Source organism: Ictidomys tridecemlineatus, chromosome 10 (assembly GCF_052094955.1).
Source record: "Ictidomys tridecemlineatus isolate mIctTri1 chromosome 10, mIctTri1.hap1, whole genome shotgun sequence".
Lineage (NCBI taxonomy): Eukaryota > Metazoa > Chordata > Mammalia > Rodentia > Sciuridae > Ictidomys > Ictidomys tridecemlineatus.
In genome coordinates this window covers 10218589-10244271 of record NC_135486.1, presented here as the reverse complement: position 1 = coordinate 10244271, position 25683 = coordinate 10218589, and the positions used below count along the sequence as shown (strand labels likewise).

At 50.0% G+C, this 25683-nt stretch overlaps 1 protein-coding gene across 3 annotated transcripts in view; it reads right to left on the bottom strand.

The window, feature by feature from the left end:
• Positions 1 to 25683, bottom strand: part of Brinp2 (BMP/retinoic acid inducible neural specific 2) — a 102104-nt gene that overhangs the window by 26228 nt on the left and 50193 nt on the right. For all 3 annotated transcript variants that reach the window (XM_040278095.2, XM_040278096.2, XM_005319769.5), the window contains exon 2: positions 17063 to 17403. In XM_040278095.2, coding sequence (XP_040134029.2) covers positions 17063 to 17328 — 266 coding nt within the window. In that variant the 5' untranslated portion in view covers positions 17329 to 17403. The remainder of the gene's footprint in view (positions 1 to 17062; positions 17404 to 25683) is intronic.

Genomic DNA, 25683 nt, shown 5'->3' with positions numbered 1-25683 from the left:
AGATCATAATAAAGGGTGTTTCTGGTTGTACACGGGTTTAGAGGGGATTCTGCAACAGGAGGGTTGAGCCACAGCCACGCCAGACCTCAGCGGGGACAGGAGCTGCCGTGGGGCATGGGGACCGGGTCAGCTCTGAGCCAACTCTGGGTCTCAACACAGAGGGGGTCCTGATGAGACCACCGAACAGCGCCACGGTGCTCCCGATTAAAAAATGCCAATAAAAGTGGGCCTCCGTGTCCCCAGCCACCCTTCAGCACTGCGTTCCTCTGTGTCACTCAAGGTCAGCCACAAATCTGCCGGCCAGGACCCCCTGCAGGGTCTCACTACTCCAGGAGATGAGAGACCCAGAAAGAGCCCGGCTGGCCTTCCCTGCCAGGGGCTGCACCCAGGACCTCTTTTCTGGCTTGTCAACTGAGAGCACTGATCCAGCCCTCAGGAAGGCTCGGATCTCTCCCTCCCCGTGGAGCCCGAGGGAGGGAGAGAGTGTTCAAAAATAGATGATAGAGACAGACAGACAGACAGACAGACAGGTATTTAAAAGGAAGCCCACCTCACTGAGGCTACATCCGGTAGATTTGCGGCCCACCGTGTGGGTGGCTGTGCGGAGACCACGTGCTAACAGCTGATGACTCCATTGCCTGTTTTCTAACAAATACTTCATCCTTCCACCTCTGGGGGGTGGGGAAACGGGTCAGGCGCAATGCAAGGCGGCCCTCAATGCAGTCAGCACTTGGAAAGTCAGGTCCCACCATCCTGGGCACCTAGCTCTCCCCACCCTGCCCACCGCGGTGCCCCTGCAGGCTTGGCGCCACCCGATCCCAGTGTCTGGGAGCCATTCCCTCCTCCGGAGCTGGACTCCAGGCTGAGTTTACTGGGAGGGAACGGATGCAGTTTCCAGCAAGCCCGGGCAGTCTCCACCGGCTCAGTCAAGTGGCCTTTCTCAGGGACCCCCTGAGAGGCTGGGGAGAAGTCACCAGGCAGCCCTGGAACCATGCATCCCTCTGCGACAGGGAACCTCGTCCCTCTGTTTTTTTAACGCTTCTACTGTATTTTCAGTGGTCTCTTTGGAGGGGAGCACACCCCCCCGCCACACCGCGGTGCTCAGAGAGACTGCACAGTGAGCGGCAAGGGACTGAACCGTCGTGCTCCAAACGGACTGCTTTGGTGTGGACCACGCTGGTAAGAAAAATATGGCTGGCTTTCCTTGAAAAATGAAGGGAGATACGGGAGCAGTCACTGAATCAAATATTTAAGACCTTTGGAGAAAAACGATGAATCAGCCTTAAGCCGGGGACATGAATAGTTTTCTTGTCATTTTTTCCTGTGACTTTACTTTGTCTCCTTAAACTGTCAACCGGTGGCCCACAGGAACATTTCCCACTTCAACTGATTCGGGGTAAACGTTGGGGTTCTGTTCTCTGCACCCTCCTTCCTCTTGGAACACTGTCTTTCTCAACCAGCTTGGGACTCGCCAATCAGACGCAGGAGGCTGTGTTTTGCGGTGCTCATTTTCCTAAGGAGTTCTAGACAAAAAGGTCTTCTCCTGCTGCTGTTTTTTTTTTTTTTCTGAAATAACCTCATGTCCAGGGCCCAGTGGCACCAAGCCGGGGCATTACGGTTACTTCTTTGTCATGAGGCTCACGTTTTTCATCTTGAAAAATGCACGAGCAGGAACCGTCACAGCCCACATGTGCATGGAGGGACACCCGTTATTTACCTCAGTGTCTCGGCCAAGACGGCTTTGCCTTTTCTAGCCGGACATGTTAGGGATCTGTCGTGCTTTGGCTCCAGAACAGAAGGCAGTATTTCTAGACACATCACATCATCAGGAGATTCCTATCTCAACAACAGATTACTGTAATGTACTTGGGCCATTAGAGCTTCTGCTGCTATAATGAATCAGACATGATTAATCTGAGCTATAAAAAGAAACGATAATAAAAACCATGATCTCTTACGTTGGTATGGTGCATTCTTTAAGGTTTTTAAAAATTTGCAAACAATTTCACACATGCTCAACTATTTTAACCATACAAGGGCCTTGGAAAAGAGAAAAAGGAGATTTAATTAATCCACTACTCAACTCTTACAGTTGAAGGGACAGAGAAACTGAGAGAAGTGACTTGCTCCAAGTCCGCTGATTAGTGGTAGCAGTTGACTAGGATCCAGACCATGCTATCAATGACCCGTGACCTGTGCTCGAGCAAGGGCACCGTCCACCAATGTCCTACTTCCCAAGTCATTCTTTTTTTCCGCTGTGCATAGGAGAGGTCTGCAGGCAGGAAGACCTCCACCCAGGGGTCATTTGGTTAAATGGTATCTCGGGCCCTGTGACTCTAGAAGGCACCAGGGCAGAAATGAGGTCATCCCTCCCCTGGTCCCGGTGCCCTGTCCTTCCCACTGCGTGCGAGAGCTCAAGAATCCTGGCGTGGAGGTAATTTCGCAGCCCTGCTGTGTTCTCAAACAACGGCCCGTAAACAATGATTGGCCAATTTCATTCTAATCTTTTCAATTTTGCTCTAATTAAAATCAAGCTGCAGCTTTCAAACAGTTTAATTAAGGCTGATTGGGAGAAATGGGGAGGGGAGAGTCAAGCTGAAGGGGGAGGGGGAGGTGGGCGTCTGGCGAGTCTCATGCTGCCCTGGTGGGGCTTGGGGACTTGGAGAAGACACACCCGGCGTGTTTCTAGAATCAACATGAAATGCAACGCACACATTGCAACGGAGGACCAGTGGCCCTGCGGGACCAGGGGGAACTGAAGGGGGAGCCAAGATGAGCTTTTCCAGCACCGAAGCCCCGGCTCTGCCCTGACGCATCCACCTGCCCCCCAAAGCTCATCTGTTCAACTAGGGAGGAAAAGACCCCTGGGCACTGCACACCTCGGTGCTCAGCAAGCTGATAGCCCAGGCCCATCAGGTTTGCTCATAGGCTTCCTGTCCCAACCCATTCTGCTCCAAGAGGATTCCTCCAGGCGGCACGGCTTCCATTGCACCTCAAGTTTACGCCTCTGGCAATGTGATAGGGCTTCGGGTCCTCGGGTGCGTTCATTTGTCTATGGGCCACTCTTCTTCAGACTACGTTCAGGTCCCCATGAGTTTCCAGCTCTCTAGGTTCTCGTGTTCAACTCTTCCTGCTTGTCAATGTATTTATTTTTAAAGACAGCAACCCGAATGGAGCACCATCCGGTTGATGTATTCCGAGCCACTGGGATACAAGATCTGAATGCATCATTATCATCATCGTTATGACCATTACCATGATCAAGCTTTTACTCAACCCCTATGTTTCCAGGAATGGGACTGGCGATTTGATATATATTTAGGTCACCACCAGCCTTACAGACGGCAGTACAGTGGATGGGGTCATCATTCTCGCCTGCGTTAGAAAGCTCTTAACAGGTGACTTTGCGGTATCACTCACTTAAATGGATGGAACTTGTTTCTCAGCCCCATATATATTGGACAGGGTTGCGTGACTTTGCTTTGGACAAAGCCGTGAGAGCAGAAGTGACAGTGTGCCAATTCTGAGCCAATAACTCAGGGGGTACTGCACGTCTCCACTCTCCCTCCAACGTCTCTGCCCTCGCTGTTCTTTCAGCCTGGGCCCCAGAAAAAGCACAGAAGAAACACCTTGCAGACCTTCAGCCTGAAGGGAAGCTAATGCAACCTACACGTGCATGAGAAGAGTAAATTATTCTTCGAGGCTACTGAATTTGTTTTTTTCCATATGCATGAGTGTGGCAAGAGTTACATGGAACACATGACAGCTTTAGCCCTATTTTATAGCTGAGCTCCCTGAGGCTCAGATAACTTAAGTGTCTTGGGGATATGTAGCTACATAAGAGGTGAAGACAGTCTACTATCCATACTTCCTTTATTAACCCATTTCAACATTATACTTGTTTTTATTTAAAGATAAAAAATATTCTTGGTAACAGTAATTTTATGGCCAATCAGTACTCCATATTTCTTTTCAGCCTCAGAACTTTTTTTTTCCCCCATAAGAATCAGAGTCAAGGCTCTGTGTCCTGTATCTGGGAAGTCGACATTTTTAATTTAAACTTAGGGCTTTGCACTCACTGTCTCTCTTGCATTCCACACCTTGTGGCAGAGACTGGAAAGTTGTTCAGTAAGTGGTTTCCATTTTCCTCCTGGGCACACAGATGGACAGTTTCCCCCCAGCTTCGTGTGCATTTACGTGCCGCCACAGGACAGAATTGTGCTGATGGAACATGGATTCTGGCCTACCAAGTTCCCCCCTGGAAATCCTTCAAGCTCCCCCTCTTCTCTGATCCACCAGCATCTGGAAGAGGCTCTGAGGACGTAAGGGTTGGCAGAGTGACCAGGTCAAAGGAGTCTTGGTCCTGGGTGAGGTCACGGAGCCATCTCTTTTTATCTCTCCCATGAATACCATATTATTTTGGAGTGTTGACATAAACGAAAACGTAAACTGCCTTCCCGAAAGTCACCGAGATGGGGCCATTTGTCTTAGTAGTTACCCTATTTTGCCTAATACTATCTTGATGGTATCAACCAGTATTTCAGCCCCTGATGGCACTGCCCAGTTGGATGAGGATTCCTTGAGTGACCATTCTCCCATTCGTCCTCTGCTCAGTAACTTTCTCTCTTGGGGTCCCTTTTCTTGCTTTTGGGATGCACACAGGAAAAGGCGTTGGTCTTGAAGCCTTGGCTGGAAGCTGTGGGGTCATGGTTTGTCACCGTTAAAGATTTATTTTAAACCATCTATACCAATATAATCATTGGATAGAGGAACTCAGGCTACAGTGGATTTTAAGTGATAAATTTAATCAACATGGCGTTCGATGCAGTAGGCCAAGTTTGAAAGAATGAGACTGCCTCTTTTCTCTTTCCTCGTTCTTGGTAGAGTCTCATTTTCTCTTCCCCATTCTTCTCTAGATTTCCCGACCTATTATCGCCCATGTTTACCCACGGGTGGCCTCTCACAAAAAGAACCAGTGTCTATCTTGAAATAAAGAAATCTGGGTTTCAGTCGTCTCCACAGAATCATATAAGCAAAGTTGCATAACCGTATTGGTTTTGCTAAAGAGGACAAGGAGGCTCAGAGATACAAAGCGACTCACACCAGGTCACTCATCAGAAGCAGCAGAACACAGACTCAGGCAGCAAATCCTAGAACCTGGAGCTTTGGCCACTTGTCTTCTCCTCCATTTAATTTAGTCCCAGAACATGTAACCCAGTGTCTCATCCTCTTGTGTCTCTCTGTGTGGCAGACACGGCAATGGGGGCGGGAAGCTGAGGTCAGACGTGTCCTCTGCCTGAAGGAACTCACAGCTAAGGGGGGAGCAGAGACCAACAAGTGCACAAGGAAGTTCTAGGGCAGAGGAAGACCAGAGTGGGGGGATCCATCACAGGCAGCAGTAATGGGCCGTCCTGGGGGAGGTGTCCTGGGCGGGGGAAGGGGGGGGGAGGACGTCAGAGGGAGAGGTACTAAAGGTTTGGAAGGTGAGAAGGAGCTGAGCCGCGAGGCAATGGAAGGAGCTGTGCAGGAGGAGCAGGGCAGGAGGGGCACCTGACGATGTTCCTGGGGCTGGGACAGAGGAGAAGCAGGAAGACTGGACGGGGCCTACCCTGGGGACAGGGTGGCGGTGCTCACTGACCACTCATCACAAGAGGAGCGGGAGGATTCAAAGTGGCCGTGCGGAGTCAGCGGGTTGGGGGTTCATCCTTTGGTTACAGAGGGACGGACAGTAAACTTCAGGGAAGTTGAACTGGAGAAAAGTTCAGGTGTTAAATGATGAAGCCAGAAAAAGAGGGAAGAGGCCGCAGGGTCAGGCAGCTCTGGGGTGGGAGCCACACTGTGCAGACGGGGCCAGAGTTCCAGCCACCGTGGTGGGAGCCGGCGAAGAGCACGGAGGCCGGGAGTGCAAAAGGGAGCAGGACACTCCCTCCTGCCATCGTCACCACAGAAACTAAACCAGGGACAGAGTCAAACCGAACAGGTGAGGAGACCAGAAATGAAAGTCAGGGTTTCCCTACATTTCACTTGAGGAAAAAGAGGGGAACTGGGTATTGTCTAAACACCTCTCCACACACACGTCCAGCTTTCCTTGAGCCGATGCCTGGTTCCAGAGCACGGTCGCCCTGCTTCATCTCCCAGACTGCCCAGGACACCGGGAGCTCCAGGAGCTGGGACAAGAGATCCCTGGCCCGAGAAACTCCGACACAGGGAACCGGGAAAGATGCGTGACGAGATTCTGGAGTAGTTTGAAAAGTGAGCCGGCAAGGAAGGTCCCTAGGAACTAGAATCGGTTGAAGGAGAAAACGGGATGTCAAGAGAAATCTCACAGATCTGTTTTATGAAAAAAGATGGAGAAGGGAGAGCTGGGGGGGGGGAGAAAATGAGGGCAGCTTACGAGAGGCCAGGTGAGAGGAGGGGAAGGGGACAGCAGCAGCTCTGGGGGAGTCACGGAGCACGAACAGCCCTAAGACTCTGGGAGAATAATAGCTGTTTTCGAATGTCTGGAGACCTGCTGTGAAGACAGGCAGATGGCTTGCTGTAGAGATGAGAAAGTGGGGTCAGCACCCACAGGTGAAGTCCCGGGTCAGGAAGATCTCTATAGTGTCTGGGGCTGTTGAACCCAAGTTGGCTTCTGATGGCAGGAACCGCCCAAGTCAAGGCTGCTTGTCCCCCTCTGGGGTCGGTACAGGGTTGTCAGCTTGGGTGGGACCCAGTGACTCGGAAGTTTCCCTCTAATCCGCAGATCCAGGCGTCCCTTGGTTCTGGTCTGCTGTCCCCTGTCGCTGGCCTTCCTTGAGCACCCGGATGGACGCTGTCTTTGCCTCTTCTTAAGAGAGGCCTGGATTTCATCTCCTGGCCCGGCTGTGACACGCGTGCCCCAGACGCACATTGCTCTGTGCAGCGGTCACCCAGGGCGGGAGGACCTGGGACCAGCCTCCAGTCACATTCCTTCTGGGATGAGACCATGTCCATGCCCAGGCCAGCTGCAGGACTCCCGGCGCCCCCGCCCCGCCCTCTTTCTGGGCTGGCTTCCTGGCGCACGTTTACTCTGTTACTAGTAAACCAACCTGTGGCCCACGTCCTGGGAGCGGGTGGCGTTGACGTGCCTCTGTGGAGCCGGGAGAAGGCACTCCCCAAAGAGCCTTCCTTCCTGTCCCTCCTCCGTCACTGGCATGTCCCCAGGTGAGGCCCAGGCTCTCCTGGCACACAGGGAAAATGAGAATCCTCCCAGGTCCCGGGGCTGGTGACCAAGGACTCAGTGCAGCCTGGCTGGGGCTGCCCCTCCTCCCCCAGCAGAGCCTCCGGCCCGGCCAGTGAGGATTCTGCCTCGCAGGGACTCGTTCTGGTGGCCACAGCTTGTCTGCTCTGTGGAAAGTGGGGGAAAGAGGACATTTCTGGAGAAGTGGGAGAGCCTGGCGGGGTGACAGAATCGTGGAGCATGAAACCAGACAGAGGGATGACATGGCTGAGAAGCCCAAGCAGATTCCTGCATCTCCCCCTAAAGGTGCCCTGATTAGAGCAGCCCTAATCTGCCCACCTCTAGGCCCACAGATCCTCCAGGCGATCCAGGAGTCCCAGCCTCTTGGTCTTTTCACTCCCTCATCTGATTACAAGTTATGCCATGGATGTGACAGCAAGTGGGACTGTCCCAGAGACTATAACAATATTGTCACTGTAAAAAAAAAAAATCCAAATTTGTAAAGTCATCCAATAAATAGTTGTTTGCAGCACTGCGGGTTTCTCTGGCTTTATAAAAAAATATTCCTTGAAATAGAAGACATTTCCTAGTGCACACGAATGTTTTTAAATCAGAACCTACTTGAGCCTAAAGTCAGGGGCCAGGGATTCACTTAACACTGAATTTTTTAAACCACTGCCAGGCAAGAAATAAGATATTGCATCTTGGAAATGGCATTAAGTGTCCCTCCGGTGGAGGACTCGATCTACAGAAATTCGATTTACACTGCATCCTCGGAGAAACACACCTTGGGTGCAGAGCCAACACATGCGGAATTCGCCACGAGTACAGCGTTTCAGGAAGATCCATCTGGGGCTCCCGCCCACTCAGGGCTCCCCAGAGCCCAAGTGCAGATGGGGCTTCTAGTGGGAAAAAAGACAACAACACTGCCAGGTCTCTAAGTGGGCTGAGCCCCCTTCCAGCCCCCAGGAGCTGTTTTCTGCATCCCAAAGATCTGTCGGGGTGCCGGGAGGAAGCTGGGTACAACAGGGGACCCTTTCTGTCAGGGCGCTAAGTGCCCTAGGCTCAGACGACTTATTTGTCCTCTATGTTATGGGTGAAGCACTGGCGGTGCCTCCTCCCAGATGTGTGACACCCTCTAAAACCCAGTGTCCCCGTCTATACTGTGGGTGACGGAGAGCACACCCTTGTGGCGTTCCTATTAGAGTGATTTAAAGTCCTGTCTATAAAGCACTTGGTAGAAAGTCAGGCCTATGATGACCCTTCAATATTCTTTGGCTCCTATTATTCATCAATGTATTAATATTAGCGTAGAGACAAGCCTTTGCTTTCTCCCTAAGTTAAACAGAAATTTGGCCTCCTCGGTTCTGCCCTTTCAGAACCATCTATTTTCTTTGCCCCTTCTGCTTCCCTGCACAGGGGGAGATCGGGAGCCTGGGGACAGCCGGCTCCATTGGTCTGCGGGAGGCTGCCTGAGACCCTCGCTCCCAGGGCCCTGGTCTTTGGGACACACACGCCCTTCAGTGGGCACCCTCTGGTGGTCCCCTCCCTCTTGCTGCTGGCCCCCTTGAGTGCGCGTCCTCGGAGCCTCCTGCCCACGCAGTCCAGGGGTGTGTCCTCCAGGGGCTTCCCTTGGGGTGGGGCCAGTCGATGGACGGGCGAGGGTGGATGGTGGGACTGGGATCCCCATCTCACACTGAGGTCCACCCCTTCCTCTGCAGGCCTGGTGGCCGTCAGCAGCCGGTGCACATCTCGCCTGCTTCTGATGCTGGAGGAGGAGAGGGGGGGTTCCTCTCACGTGCCCCCTCACCACGTCACAGACCTCAGCCCCGTCCCCTCCTGGGGTTTCCCTGGGGGCCAAGCTCCCCGGGGCCCAGCGGGGTCCCCAGCACTTGCGGAGCGCCCAGCAGCACACCTAGCTGCTCCCTAAACAACGTGCTGAATGACAAAAGTCCACGCCACGTGCCACTTACTGTTCCAAGCTCCATGGACTGAAATAATTTTCTTGTGGGAGATGTGGGAAGCTCTGAGGTGGGAGAAATGTGGCAGAAGCTGAATAAAGGGAAAAAAAAAAAAGTGAGAATCTCTGACCCAGAAAAAGCTCTTCTCTTGAAGAGAAAACAAAACAAAAAAAAAGAGCACATGACTAGCCAGCGTCCCCATCCGCCTGCGTGTGCCGTGGCAGGTTCCCAATGTGGCCTTCCTGGCTCCTTGGTACAAGTGTGGGTCTCTAAGTAGCAACTCATTCATGAATAAAATTAATTATTTCTCAAATCAAAAATTAATCCTCTTTTTCTCTGCTTGACTGACTCAAGATCTCTCCATGAAATCTCCTCTGAAAACAAAGCCCGGCTTCCCCTCTCCCCCAGGCCATCCTGAGCTCCCTTCACTTCTAGGACATTTTTACTTTTACATTTTTATTTCCTCCTCAGAGCCCATTTCTGCAATCTTATCTCAGACCAGGCTGGCTAATCTGGGTACAGCCCCCAAAGATGGAAAGCACTGGGGGCAACTGTTGTCCTGCCTGGGGGAACTTGAGACCAGCATGCTGAGGTTCATCCTGACCTCGCACCCAGGGTCCACATCTGTCCATTGGTCACTGAGAAGGTATTAAACGTCTTCTCCTTGGTCCTCGGGGTGCTATATTCCGCTGTGTTTTCAGGTTTGCCTGTTAGCACTCAAAAGGGATGTTCATCCCCCCAGAAAACAGTAGAAGCCTGTTTTCTTCATCTTTTGTGTCCTGCTATAGGGCCCAGAATAATGCTTTGCCCAAAGGAGGTGCACCACAAATACTTGTGAGAGGACCTCATGAGCAATTCATGGTGAGCAAAGTTATTCTTAAATCAGTTTTTTAAGCATGGATGATGCTAGGTTGTCATTGGAACCGTGGCCTTACAGGATCTTACAGCCCTCACTTGCCATCTTCTCACAGGGTGAGTACTTACACTCCATGTTTCCAAAGTAAAAATGGGAAAGGACCTTTGGTCCTACCTGCCCTAGACACGTAACTATTTTTACTTCATATTATTTACCCCTGACAAGGGGAAATAGTCTGCCCTTCTGTGTGAGAGTTTTTTGAAATTGTACCCTCGAAAAAACTCGGGTTCAGAGACATTTCTGGCATCTTGGAGAAATAGGATAAGGATAGGAGAAGGAGGGACTCCTTGGCATTCGTTCTACCAGCATGGGGCCGACTGCTCTTTTCCTAGACCACGCCTTTTTAAAAACCAGAGCATGGGAATTGTGCAGAACAGTGGCGCTCACGGTGGCATATTCATACCTGAGTCTAACACACCTCACCACTTCTGCACCCCGATATCCTGCAGCTGTGTCCGCCATGCGCCTTAGAGAGCGGCCAGCCACCCGCCAGGTTTCGCCTGTCCATGGCCCTTTAGTTTTCTGTACAGGAGTCTAGCACTTTCTTCAGGTGGACTTCTCCGGAAGTTTCATTGGGACTCTATCCACCCGGCTCCTGGTCTCCTCTCGGAATCTAGTGAAGTCCTCAGCAGAGCTGGCCACGGAGCCACTTGTTGAAGGAACAACGACTCCTCCTCTAATTGCACTCTTGAACTGTAGCTGTTTGTCTAGGCGCCCTTTCTCCTGGCTTCAAGAGAGCAGATCACTCTTCCACTTAGTTCTTTGTGCGTCTCTGTGACAGGGATTTCATGGAGTCTGTTGTGCTGGTATGTTTCCATGCCAGGAATGACGTGTCTCCACAACCAGACCAGGATATTCTAGTTCTCATCTTTCAGACACTTCTGCAATGAAATTTCTTGGTGAAGGAAAGACCTTAGCCAGGTCTACGATCTAGAGTGGTATTTGTATGTCAGTGGGACGGCACCAGCACTGGACTCTGGATTAAAGCAACTTCTAACCACTCTGTTCCGTCCCTCTCCTACCTACTCACACCTGCAGCCTGGGAAAGAGTGTCAGTGACCAGACCTGCAAGCCTATCCTTGCAACATTGACTTGAATTTGGCTCTCTCTCTCTCTCTCTCTCTCTCTCTCTCTCTCTCTCTCTCTCTCTCTCTCTCGCTGGGAATTGAACCCAGGGCTTTGTGCATGCTAGGCAAGCACTACCACTGAGCTGCATGCCCAGCATTTTGCTCTTACTTGAAGCACAATATCAGTTGATGAACCATTTCTTTCCTGTCCTGACAAACTCCCTCGCAGCTAAAATGGAAATCCAGTGAGAATTTCAGAGATCAACCGGTTTTCTTGGGTCCTGGTCATCTCTCCTTCCTCGTCCAACCCATCCACCTGACAACCCTGGCTTCCCGGGAGGAGCTCTGCAGTCGCAGGATAACACGCCTCTCTCTTGTTTAGTAGCTGCAGCAAACGTCTAAGACATCACTGGGATTTACCTAAGCAGACCGAGGTTGCCTTTGGTTGCCTTTTATTTACGTGGATTGTGATCTCTTAATTGGAGATGGTGCCTCTCCCAGGGCTGGCTGTTTATCCAAATCAGTATCTGTTAGTCGGTGAGACGTGGTCCGGATGATAAGCCGACTCTGGAGCTCCTCCCGTGATTGCTTCCACAGCTGCTCCCGCTTCCTCACCTCCCCATCTCCCAGGAGGCACCCACGGGCTGCTCCGAGGCCCTGCAGCTTTTTCTGCTTTTAAACTTTTCCCCCAGCTGCTCTAAGTACTCTGATGAGTTCATGCGTCTTGGTACTAATAACTCCTAAATTTAACCTCCCCTGACTCCTCTCCTCTTTCATTTGTAACATCCCCTGTACATCGTCTCCTGCCTCAGTGCATGATGGGGGTGCTGCCTTCCGGCACCTTCTCTCCTCCCCCACCCTGGCCGTTCCTGCTCCCTCCCCATCTCAGCAGGTCTCCCAGGTCTCCTGTACCCCTCAAACTTCAATGCTGCACTGGGCCTCAGGGAACCCTGTTCAAATGCAGATTCTGACTCTGTAGGGCGAGGCTTGGGGTTCTGCACATTTCACAAGCTCTCAGGCCCGGCTGCTGCTGCTGCTGCTGCTGCTGCTGCTGCTGCTGCTGCTGCTGCTGCTGCTGCGGGTCCAGAGACTACCCAGGGAACAGTACGGATCTGATATTCGGTTCCTTCTATTTCTCACTTCCCTCACACCTGAGGCATCACTACATCTTATTTTTCATCCTGTCAAATTCCAAACGGATTGTCTTTCTTGAGGGTCCTTGCTCTGGAGCCTGTAGAGAGTTTTTTTTTTTTTTTGCCCTGATAACTGCGGCCATTCACCCCACCCTCAGATTGTACCCCCACTTACCCCGAACCCCCTTGGCCTTCAGCTTGGCTCTACTGGGTTCTTAAAATTAGCAAACTTTTCCCAGAACACAATGTCCCCTTTTGTCAATGAAGATATCTATTTAATTTCTTTTTCTGATTTGTTCCCTGAAGACTTCGAACGCATCCCCAGACCCTCCCTTTCCAAAACAAAAAGGGAGGTAGAACCGGAGGCACCCAGCCTTGCTTTCCTCCCAACCGCCATGTTACATGCATTGTTCTGTATGATTTCTAACTTTCTCGATTTTAATTTATTCTTTCCGAGTTTTGAGTGTTTCATCGTAGTGGCTTGGATTTTTTCCAATCCCATGATTATCTCTCTATTAAAACCTTAATACAAAAAGAAATAAAAAAAAAAAAAAGCCAGACTGCTCATTAGTTTGATTTGTAGCAAAGAGAGAATGGAACATTACTGCTAGAGTGTTTCGAGAAACCATATTTACATTTGCATCAGCTCAATTTAGGTGCCTGATTAGGCTGCGTGTGATGATGAAGATGCACTTACCAGTCAAAAGGAAGTGGCGTGGCCCGGAGTAACGAGCAGGAGACTCCGAGTCAGGAGCCCAGAGTGCTATTTCTGGCTGTGCCTGGCTAGTCTCTGACCTTGAACAACTCTGTCTCACTGCCTTAGACCCTAATAGCCCCCATCTGCCTTGTAGCCCTGCTGTGAGGGTTCCTCAAGCATTTATTGTAGTGGGGGCTAGGGAGGAGGCAGTTGGGGTCACAAATGGAACTGGAGAGAGGATCTCTACTTGAGAGCTCTTACACTAACCAATTAGGATGGTGTCTGAGCAGTGGGCTGATTGCTCAGCTCTTGGTCTGATGGGGCCAGAGGACATGTGGGAGGCTGAAGAAGATCAATGGAGTCACAGAGCTGCTGGGTGAGATGCCCAAGCCCGTCCTGTTCTTTAGGAGATCCGATTGTCTCCTCTTAAGAGTACCACTTTGAGCTTGTGCACTTCATCCCTGGGACCAACCAGGGCGCCAACAGAGACCAGTCTCTAAGCAATTCTGACGTTAGGAGCAGGAGTGTGACTCATGGCAGCTCTAATATGTGCAGGAAACCATCTTGCTTCCTCCACCAGACCTTGCAGCCAGTAAGAGCATACCCCAGAGAGGAGTCAATGGTTCTGCAGTTGAATTCCTCTCCCAGTGAAGAGCCAGATTGAGGGGTAAGGGTTAATGTGCTTTTAAAAAGGCAAACAAGAGAACAGTTCTCCTAATATAGATGGTCAGTAGACAGTGCAGCAAAGACAGCACACCTGGTTCCCACTGCATTCCCATGCTTGCATAGTCTAGTATTTATTGAGGACAATCTAATAATAAGTGATGTTTACTAAGCACCGTTTTAAGCGCCTCACATCAGTTAGCTCATTTAATCACCCCATCCGTCCATTAGATGGGCACTATTATCGTCCTCACTTTACGAGTAAGGAAAATGGGAAACAAGGAAATTAGGTAATTGTGCTCCAGATAGAACCCGCGTCCCTTGGCTCTAGATTCTTCACCCTGAAGCCCCTTGGCCGACTGGAATACAAACACGTACAGGAGAACATGACGCTCTCTAGGGGCCACGGTCAGAGAGGCTGGAGAAAGTCCAGAATGACCAGTCACCTCCTCAAAGCCAGGGCTCACCCAGATTTCCAGCTGAGAAGGTGGAACTGGGGCTTCAATATGAGAACCTTGCCGTACAGCAGGTGAAGGGCCTCTGTCCTGTGTGTGAGAGTTTCGAGTGATTCCGCACCAAGGATTCCAGCCCCACAGGGAGGTCTCCCTCTTTTCTACCCGAGTCCAGCCCCGGTGTCGTACAGAGGCACACGGGGATATCATCTGACTGCCAGGTGCCAAAAGAATGAAATGAAATACTAATTCAGCCTGAGACCCGCTATCTGTTCAAAGAGCATTATTGGTATTCTCTGTAAGCTTCTTGATTCCCTCTGCCCTTTCCGAAAGTAGGAGAAGGGTTGCGGGATGACTCAGTATATATTTTGCCAGTTTTCTGTGCCCTGTTTGAGTTAGTGTGAGCAAGGTCCCGACTTTGCCAGAGGCCATTGGCCCTAAAGACCAAGGGGAAGGGGTAAGAGAATTCCCAGTGGAAAAACACAGACAGTGCTACGTGTGCTGGTGGGACTGCCATTTTGCTTAACAACCAAAGGCAAAACTCCCAGAATGCTCCTGGAGCAGTGGTGTGTGACCATCCTCTCTCACTCCACCAGGGTCACAAATCAGAACCCTGCATTCCTGTCAGAATGACTGGTTACTGTTTCCCCAAGTACAGGTTCATGTGCAATAACTGACCCCAGAGAAACAGAATGGCACCGCGTAAGAGCTTGTCACATTAAATGATCAGAAAACCATTACCAACTGATAGAACGGTTGATGGTGCAGAAGTGATTACGGACGCTCCCCACAGGCCTGCTCCCAGCGGCCGCCCAGCCGTTAACTGGCTGTCAGGCTGCCCAGACGTGGGACGGGGCTTAGTGACAAAAAAAATCAAAAAAAACCTACTGAGAGGAGAAGGAGGCTGGTGGTTCCTTCCCTGAGTTCCCAAAGCCCTCTGGAGCGGGCAGGGGTGTTAAAATCCTCAGCCTGACTTCACTTCCAATGCACTTTAAAAAATTATTTTTGTGACAACAATGTTTTTGTGAGATTTGGGATCCACCAAATATTCTCAGGTGCCCTGAATTTTATTTCACTAGACAGGAAGAATTTTCTGCTTAGCACATTCTAGAGTAGATTTTTCTGATCCCAGCCCCCTGCCCAGTGGGATGGAAAAATAAATTCTTTGATAAGGGATGGATCACTCTGAATTTGCCTCATCAGCAGACTGTGGGGGCACACGTCTAGATTCTTAGACGTTTACTGAAGGTGGGATTCTCGCTTGCTCCGTAGCTCTTCTCATCTGCTTCCACCTGAGCAGGTGTGAACAGTCCCAGGCTGAGCTGGCCTCTCCCGTCCTCAGTGGTCAGATGTGAATTTATGCTGCAGGTTTTGGAGGATGACAAGGACCAGAGTCACTGAAGCAGGAAGCGTGAACCACAATCCCTTCCTGGACCAGACTGGAGCCCCGCACCGTGTGAAGGAGAGGCGGGCAGGCCATGCCTGAGCTCAAGACTTCATTTCCATATACCTCTGGACCCACGCGGTACCAAACCCTCAAATATCTGTGTCGGCCTCTTTGTCTCCGTCAAGTGTGGAAATTATGAAACAGGCCAGTGCCCTGCATAACAGTTGCTCTCTTACACTTTGGGGATCTTCAGTGCTGAATACTCCTAGAACTTATTTCTGAGGCCCTGTCCTAACCTAAATAGGTTGCCTGGTTACTGCAGATGTTAAAATAACTCCCAGAAACAGAAAACTGTCTCTACTTTAAGAACTCAAACTCTGAAGTCTTGACTAGTTGGGGGCTGATCCTGTTCCACTATTGACTTGCTGTGTGCTCTTCAGCAAGTGGCACAACTTTTCTGGGCCTAAATTTCCTCATGTTTAGAAAAGGGAAAATAATTGTTCTTCTAACAAAGCATTGTTGGAAGGATTCAGTGGGGTGATTTACATAAGCCACGCAAAGTTCGCAGAGACCCCAAACATTAGTCTGCTCACAGGATTGAAAATGCACATTCTCAAATGTGAACAATAGCCAACTCCAGATGCTAAAAGAATGGGTGGTTTTGTGTTTTTGTCTCTTTGTGCTTTTTCATGTTTTCTCCACTCCCACCTCCCCCCCTTTTTTTTTTTGCATAAGCAACTAATTTATAATTAAAAAATAAATATCTTTGAACAAAGAAAGTTCAGTGAAGCTCCCAGGGTTATGTGACGATCTCTCTTCTGCAGACAAGGTGAGGAGGGAGAGGAGCATGGCCGAGGGGCAGGTGGGCAGAGAGGTCACGGGGGAGTTTGCAATCAGGGATTCACCTGTGGGGGTCACCCAGGGGGAGAACTTGGAGGAGCATTCTACTTTGGAGGCCCTGGCCCAGCAGCCCGGAGTAGATACCTGGCTTATCCCACATCAGATGGCCCGGCAGGACTCAGTGTTGACAGAGATGGGACTAAGCATCCAGGAAGGTCCAACCCATCTCCATGCACAGGCTGCTGGGCCCTGGGGGCTGACGAGGCAGGGGCAGGTCTGCCCCTGACCCCACAGAGCTCTGCAGACCTCCAAGGCCAGAGCCTGAACGTCCCTTCCTTCATTTGCATGTCTAAGTAATTACGACTCATAAAAGTATCTAACCCATTAGTTAAAACCCGGGCCCCAGCGTTTGACTCTGACCTCCTACGGCAGCCTGGGCCACATGCTGACTCCATGCCGCCTGATTTGTCCTCAATTTATAAGCAGCACAACCTATAAATAGAAACCCTTTTGCTAAGTTCCCCAGGAGGCATCGGCAGGCTCTCCAGCTTGTCTGTGTTTTCGTCTTTCTGTTTTAAAAACCAACATGGTGGCTTCTTTTCCTTCCTGGTGTCCTCCAGCTGTCACCTCTAGTTCAGTTGGAGGGCATTCTGGCTGCTGTCACCGTCGGGCCAGCACACTGGGCAACCTGCCTGGTTGTGTTCTGAGGGAGGGAGGCCCCATCTTGGTCCGGGAGGTCCCCACTCACCTGTAGATCCTGTACCTGGTGGTGAATCCCTGCCGGTAGCGCTCCGTGAAGTCGGCATACTCTTGGGCGCGGTGGAAGGGGCCCCGGTCTGTGAGCAGCCAGTCCAGGGGCGGCTGGCCAGCTGAGGCAGCATGCTGCTCTGGGACCACGGCGGCCACCGTGGCCGAGACGGCCAGCACCCAGCCGGGCAGGCCCAGTGCCAGCAGCGCTGCCCATGGGGCCGCCGGCCAAAGCCCTCTAAACCGAGTGCCCCACTGCCACCTCATGCTTCTCCGGGGCGGTTGGTTTCTTCATTCTCTTGCCACGCTCTCCCACTCTGCCGCTCTTCCAGGGCTCTGGAACTAGAAAGGCAAAGGGACATGTCAGGTGGGCACCTGGTGCTACCCTGGGGGCCTGCGTTCAACACAGTTGTTCGGGGCCAATATGGAAATCCTTTACCCTAGTGACACCCAGCCTGGAGCCAACCAAGCACTCCAGGTACATCATCTTACTTAATTCTTCAAAAAGTCCCTGAGGAAACACTATTGCCATTATTTTAGACATGAGAAAAGGAGGCTGAGAGTGTCGAAGGCAGTTGCTCAAGTCCACTCATGCACAAAGTGATAAGACCAGAACTCGAACTCGGGGTCTGGCTTGTAACCTTGATGTCATATTGCTTCCATGCCTCCTCCTTTGACTCACCCCAACACCATCTCTTTCTGTCTTTCTCAAAAGCATTCAACAGGTTCCCATAGCCACCTCACAGGCTGCAAGTAGCAACCTGTTTTTCCAATGGAGACTGGGAGGGCAGAAAGGTAGTCGAGTCTGATTGTTGCTAGGAAGCTGGGTGACCTTGGGCCAACCACTCTCCTGTCTGGGGTTCATTGTAGCCTCTAGAAAATAAAGAGGTTGGCTCCAGAATATCTAAGCTCTCTTCCAGGGTGGGACTTCCAGCTGTTCTTTTGTTGAAGGCTAAGCGAGGATGGAGTTTGAATGGGATAAAAGACTGCCATGCTGCCATCTTTGGACCAGGTCCACAGCTGCCAGGGTATCCCCGGGGCTCCCTCTCTCACGTGCAGCTGAGAGGTACAAAGGCCAGAGCCACATCTCACTCTTGTCTCCTTCTGACTAGCCCCTAGAGCACAGAGCAGCCCTAGACCCCCTCCATGAAGCAGCGAATGAGGGCATGCCCTGGCTTCTCTGAGTTGGAGGAAGACACCAGGAAAAAGGAAGATTCTGGGCTTGGTAGTTCCTGGCTGCATCGTCCCTCACCACAGGCCTGATTTCCAGGGCTGCACATTGTCTAAGGACAACTAGTCACCTTTATCCACCTCGAGGCAGGTGCAGGCCTCATTCAGTACTGTGGAGCTGCCTGGAATTGTAATCACCCTTCAATCTTTAATTTCCAGCACATGTTGTCACAGTGCTGTCCACGTCTCCTCGCCAGCACCACTTCAGTGTGTGCCAGAATGACTTCCAGTACCCAGTACCTGTCGTTCATGGCTGGAGGACCCTCTCTGGCTGCCAAAGCCCAGGGGCAGGCTCCCTGGGGATAAGGCAAGGGGGTAAATTTCCTGACACTTCCAGACAGGGCAGGCAAAGACCACCGGATCCATGCCTCTTTCCGAGTTCCCCAGGGTTCCCAGGATCAAAGGGAACCTTGAAGGAACTGCGCAGACACTGGATCCAGGTCTGAATCCTGGAACTCCCAGCACAAGGTTGGCCTGAATCTGAGCATTTGTACAGGACACTTTCAAGAGTCCCTGCTCATAAGGATGGAGGGACAGGAGCAGGAGGGCTGGACATTCAGAAAGTACCCTCCCCTCCAGCTGGGAGGAGGTAAGCACCTACTGCATGGTGGGTTGTTCTTAGAAGTCACTTTCGCTCTCACTGTAAGATTTTTTATGTAGGCCTTGTTGTTATTATTATTGTAAGTTCACATTTCCCTGGGACTCAAAGGGGGGGGATCAACGGAAAACAGGGGTAGAATATAAACCTGGATGGGGCTCCCTGTTCAGACCTTGCCAAAAAGTACTCTACTGCTTACGGAGCTAGAGCAGGCAGCAAGAGAGACCCCCGCTTAATGAACTGGCTGAGAAGGGGCTGAAAAATAAGAACGATGACGGATCTTAAAACAGGATGAAAATTCTAATAATTAAAATAGGCTCACAAATTGGACAAGCAGGCCAATGAAATAGCACAGCTCAGAGAGAAGCTTTATATATAAAGAATTTAGTATACAAGGGAGAAAAAATGCACCACAGACTAATTGGGTAGGGATGGAATATTTTATCCATATATTGGGAACTTAGTTCCACTTGGATTAAAAATTAAATATAAAAAATAAAATCATAGAAGGAAAATCCCCAAGTGTGTGTGTGTGTGTTTTTTTTTAATAAGCATGCATTACCAGGAAAAAGAAAAAGTGATTCAAAACTAAAAGGAGGAATCATCCTTGCATATGGAGGGAGTAGGCATCTTTTATATGGATGAAATCTGATGAGGATGCCCAAAGTATTTCTCATTTAATCTTTCACATATTCATCTACTGAAGACCCATAAATTAAGAATTCTTAAGTGCCAGGCACTCTGCTAAGTTTGGACAATATAAAAGCAAGGGCTCGTTATGTTACCTAAAACTCTATTATTAGTGATTAATTCCTCGTATAACACATTGCTCTGTCTTTTAAAGGCATATTGATGGACAGTGGGGAGGAGGGCTCATTTGGGAGGCTACGGCTATCTGACACAGGAGGCCAAAGCAGTACACACAGGAAAGTGGGAATGCAGACATGGGCGGCAGGACGTATGGAAAGCAAGGTCTCAGAGTGGCCCCCCAAGAATCCCACGTCCTATGGTGCATGCCTCATACGACCCACTCCTGCCGAGTGTGAGCGGGGCCTGTGAGAAAGATGAGATATCGCTGCTGTGATCAGGTTAATAATCAGAACAGCTTTGAGTTACCATGTGATGCTTGCCAAATGCATCGGAAAAAAGTCCAGGAAGATTAGAGTTTAGATGGTGGTGATGGCATCCAGGACAAAGACTTATGGATGACTTTGAGCAATATTCTGGGTAGGCTTGACTGAAACAGGTGATTCTTTAGAAGACGGTGAAATGTCAAAGAGTCAAGTTCAAACTGGCCTGCAAGAGAACAAAAGCCATGCTGTGTCCTGCCTGTGTCTGACACAGCAAGGAATTGCAGGTGGCCTCCGGGAGCCGAGAGCTATCTAGCTATCTCCGTCCAATAGCTAGCAAGAATATGAGGAGCTCAGTCATATAACTGCAAGGAAAGAAATTCTGCCAACAACGACGTGTGCTTAGAAGAGGACCCTGAGCCGACAATGAGAAGCCCTTCCCTGGCAAACACCTCAATTCCATTCTGGCAAGATCCTAAACAAAGGACTCAACTAAGAATCTAGCTCTGATCCACCGAAACTACAAGATAATAAACTTGCAATTAATTGTTTTATGCTATTAAACATAGCATATTTGTTGTCTGTGGTAATTCATTGTACAGCAATAGAAAAATAATGCAGACACATACAAGATAACTACACCTTCTCCCATTAGGGCTTAAGGCCTGGCCCTGGAGGATTCTTGCTCCTTGAAGAAAATGAGCCATTATTCTCTGTATGAGAAAAAGCTTGCATGGTAGATTCTTGAGCAAAGGGATATTGATCCTCTCCCCAACTGGGCCCTCACTCCACACCCTCCCTTCATAGCTTACAGACCCTTCAAATTTGGAGGCCACCTCTCTGTTCTTGGCGTTTCATCTCACAGAGAGTTGGCCCTTACATGCATCTGATGCCTCAATTCCATGCACTATGTCAGGGGGCACTGTGGGCCAGGGGCGGCTTATGGCCACACCTAGTCGGTTAACCTCAGGGTGCACTGGCCTCCCAGGCTCCAAGTGAGATGGAAGCCATCACCTCGCCCATCAGCTCCTGGAGACAGGTGAGAGCACTCGTGAGAATCTTGGGAAGAAGGGAGCTATATGAAGTGCGCTTCTTGTCATTCTTTGTTTGTAATTATGCTTTTTTCAGAGCTCACAATGCCCTGGAACCTGCCTGGTTATAGGAATATCAGCTTCAGAATCAAATGGTTTTGATTGCTGGGCCAAGTCTGCTGAGCGCAGCAGGAACGTCTGAATTCAGTGCTCGCGGCTCCCCTCCTGAACCTGGCCCTGGAATCACACGCTTTCCGCTTCATTGGTTTTCCTCAGGACCTGAAGACATTTTGACTAAAAAAAATTTTTTAAAAATCTCTTTTTCAGGAAGAGAAGTGTTAAACAGGTTTCAAAACTTTCTTAATAAAATTTCTAGAACGTGTTCCCTCACCTTAAAAAAAAGACAAAATAATTGCTGTGTTGACAGTTGTATAAAAATCAGGCCTTTGAAGGAGAACAGCTTTTGGCCATTTCCTGTTTATTCTGTAAAATAATGTCGCTAAATTTCGGAACGGCAACCTGTCCAACAAAGTTGAACTGTCTCCTTCTCAGGACGTCTGGTGGCACGCTAACGGGCACAGGATGAAACAGTTAGCACCTCCCGCGTCAGGCTTCCATTTCCCTCCTCATCCTAGGGCCCGCCGGGCAGGAAGGCCCCACGCCCCATGTTAGCACATTAACACGAGGCCCGGCTAGTTCCCTGGCGAAAACGCCAGGCACCGACTTGCGAAAACCAAAGGATTTCCTTTACTTTCACTGTCCTTGAGGCCGCGTTCCACCTAGGCAAAATAATAAACTGGCTTCACACCAAAGATACGAGCGAGACGAGCGTGGGTTTTCCTTGGCTGAGTACATTAGCTCAAATCTGCTCTTTAAGCCATGAATTAAGTGGGTCACAGTTTTGTCAATAGAGAGAATCAAGTACAGACCAGGTCACGTGGGCAACAAGCAGTGTGTGCGCTCTTCAACACGGTAGCGCTTTAGCCAGGCTCACACTGTCACCCGGCTGAGATTTTAGGGGTTCTGTTGGGCCCCGGCCCCCACCATGGCTGGCCATCTCCTCTCACACTCGGTGTGTCAAAAGAAGGAGCAATTAGGATGCGGGCCTGAGCTGCCTGTGCGCTCACTCTTGGCAAATAAAGTGGAAACAGAGGCTTCCTCAGTGAAAAATCACCCCAGGGCTGAGGAGTGGCTCAGAGAGAAACCACTTGCCTGGCCTGGGTGAAGTTCCATCCCAGCAACACACACACACACACACACACACACTCACACAGAAAACTTCTACAGAAGAGGGGCTGTACCTATGGGTGTGACAGTATTATTGTAATTAATTTAATTGCTAACGTTGCTTATTACTAACCAACACCAGTATAAGTCATTGAATGTCTGTGTGGCAGTGACAGCTTATTAAACAGATTATAAAATTATCCCCTGAAGAGGTGAGAACACTGAGGCTGGGATGTGGACGGTGAAGTGCGTGTGGTCACGTGTCTCAGTGGCAGAGCCAGGTCCACCCACCCCTGGCTGCAGCAGTTACACGACTTACAGCTATAAACACAGTGGCCCTGGCGCTCACAAGCTGGTCCCCTTCAGCCAGGCACTGTCCTTCGGGAGCCTCCTTTCAGCATCAGTAAGTTGATCTATGGGATGAGATGATCCCCAGGATCCACAGGATCATGCAAATACCAGGGCACACACCTAAGGCGAGAGGACTGAGATTCCAGTCGTCTCTGGATGGAAGCTCGGTGTTTCAGAAAGAGAGGGAAGCCTGAGAGAAGTGGAGTATAAAGCAGAAATTTCTGCCCGCTGGAGCAGTGACATTTCATAAAGTGATTAGGCAGTGACATTAAATAAGTTTTCAAGCCATTTAAGTGGTTAATTGGCCAACTCTATTGAGGAGATGTTTTCTTGAATAAATCTGAGGAGGGTCAGTGTTTTAAAAAAATCATAGGAGTGTTATTTGTTCTTGTCATCCATAATATCCTAATGCGAACACCCTTTCTTCCTAGAAAGAGGGAAGGTAGACAGGAGAAATAGAAATGACAGGATATTCTTAAGGTCAGAGTGGATGCAGGGATGCTATCTGCTTGGACCAATGATTGCCTCCGGCCCTTCGTTGGAAATGCCTGACTCACCAGGGCCCTTAGCTCCGGCAGTGAGATCCATAATCCGCCCCCACCATGTGAACCTAGGCAGGTGTGACATGTCTATTGGTACTGTCATCCCCAGCCTCTGTGACATGACCTTCAGCTTCACCCCCAGGCCTGGCGTGGGACCAGTAAGCTACGTTTGACGGACCACCCACTGCTCGTCAGGAAATGACGAGAAACTGGGGAGGATCTAGATATTCTCACTGCAGAGAATCAGGTCAACAATATTAATGATTATTTATGCAAAGGAAAGAGCTAATCATAATTGCTATTTACTAAAAGTTCTTACATTAATTTGAGACCTTTTGGAGGCAAGGCTGAGAGAGGGTGAAGGGGCTCTCTGGAGGCCACTCCAAAGAAGGCAGAAGTGAGACGCAGGCGTTCTAATGTGGAGTCCTGGAACTCGGCTCTTTATCCTCGCTCACCTCTGTCCGTCAAACAGTCAGTTATTCAAATGTCCATGCACAGTGACGGGTGTAACTCCGGTGAGCTGGACAGACCCAGCCCTGGCCTCATGGGCAGGAACAAAGCACAGGACTTCAAGTCCTGTGACAAGCTTTAAAATCACACCCACAGCGCTCACATACACAGGGCTCTCCGGTGACTACAACTTTTCATAGGTCTCTGGGTGTGACACCAGCTCCTTACTTGTCAAGGACAGGGTCCTCCGCCAGCGGCAGAGCCTTCCCTCTTGCAGCTGGTGTCCTTGGCACTTTCCTTGTCCAGACAGGCTAACTGACAGGTTGGCCCAGGGCCTTGTGTGCCATCAAGCCAGGGCCAGGGTGTGTGGACCAGGGAGGCCCTTTGGCCCTGTGGCCTCCCTTGAGGTCAGGGGCCATCGCCAGGAAAGAGGAAGACTGTGCTGCTGATCAAATAGAACCTCGAAATGAAAAGTGGCGTATTTTGAAGCTTTTAAAACCTCATCTCCATGCAGATCAGAACCATGTCCTCAACGCCCTTTCTTCCCCCCTCCTTATGCAATCCCAGGAGCTCCTGTGGCCCTGGGCACCGATCTGCCCTCCTCCTCCGGGCACTGGAACCTCCCCATCTGCTGTTCCAAAGTGGAGTGGTGGCCGGGACAGATGCTAAAAAAGGACAATCATGGTGCTACTTCAAAGGGTTGTGGGGATTTTGAAAGTTAATGTTTGTAAAGGCCTAGACAGTGCCAGGCCCTGGTGAGCGCCAGGTGACGGCTCACGATTCCTTTTTCTGTTGTTCCAACACGGGTCATTGGAGTAGAAAGCAGGACGCAGGCACCGCCTCACCCCATCTGGGGTTTTTGGTTGGTTGATTGTTGTTGCTGTTTACAGAGGAGGCCTGGAGCTTAGGAGGTGAAGTCTACCACAAGCTGCATCCCCTGACTATGGACATCCCCACTGACCCTTCTGAGGGACTTCACTGCTGCCCCTGGATTATCTTCCACAGTTAATGATGGCAGTGGTGGGCTCATATAGGGTGCTTTGCCTTCAACCTGTGGTCCCTTGATCCCCCAAATGTCTGGCTCTGAGCCCTGCCATATGCCTACTCTGCCTATCCTCTTTGTGCCTGTATCTATCCCTCCCATCTTTCAGATTCGTTTTCTCCAAGACCTTCCAGAGATAGACTATGCATTACGACGTGGTTACCTTGTCTTCCTACAGTCTTCAGCCCCCTGATCAATGTCTACCTGGTCACGTCATGGAACTGGAGATCACCAGGCCAGTGAGATTCTCAGTAACCATGAGTGAGAGTGTGTGTGTGTGTGTGTGTGTGTGTGTGTGTGTGTGTGCGCGTTTGTGTGTAGAGCGGGCAGCAAGAGGAAGTAGGGAAGGAAGGAAATGACTGATCTTGGGTTGGGGCATATTTTTACATTTGGGAATTTTTTTTTTAAAGCCCACAGGAGATTTTGGTACCATTCCCAGTTGAGGGCCAGCGATGGAATCCCTTCCCACTGTAGAGTAGATGGGAAAACTTATGGCTAGAGAAGTGCAAGTCTCTTGACCCTGAGCCTTGAGCTTATTCTGTCCTTGTTTCACAGATGTCAGTGGTAAATGGAAATTTTGAAACCCGGAAGTCCCAGAGCGAGACTCTAGTCACCTCCAGTTATGTTTAGATGTTAGTTATTCTCTTCCAGACATGGATCAAACACTTTGCCTACATAACTCATTTAATGCTCATGAAACTGTGAAGTTGATGTTGTTACCACTGGTCTTCCACTTAAGGTTGATTTCATTTCTCATTTTTTAAAATTTTATGATGGTTTAAAAGCTATATTCATTCAGTGAAAGTTGAACTTTCATTCAGGTGGGGGTTTGGTGGTGATGGTGGTGGTTGGTATTGTTTTTTGTTTGCAGTACTGGGGATTGAATCCAGGCCCTTGGGCACACCAGGAGAGTGTTCTATCACTTCTTTAAATTTGAATTTTGATCTTGTCCTTCCTAGTGACAGTGTGAATAACCCGTGTTCTAGAGTTCACTGTGTTGATAACTTTGATCTTTAGTAGATCAAGGTTAGCTGTCTTAACATTTTCAATATTATATTTCCGACATATATGACCCCAATCA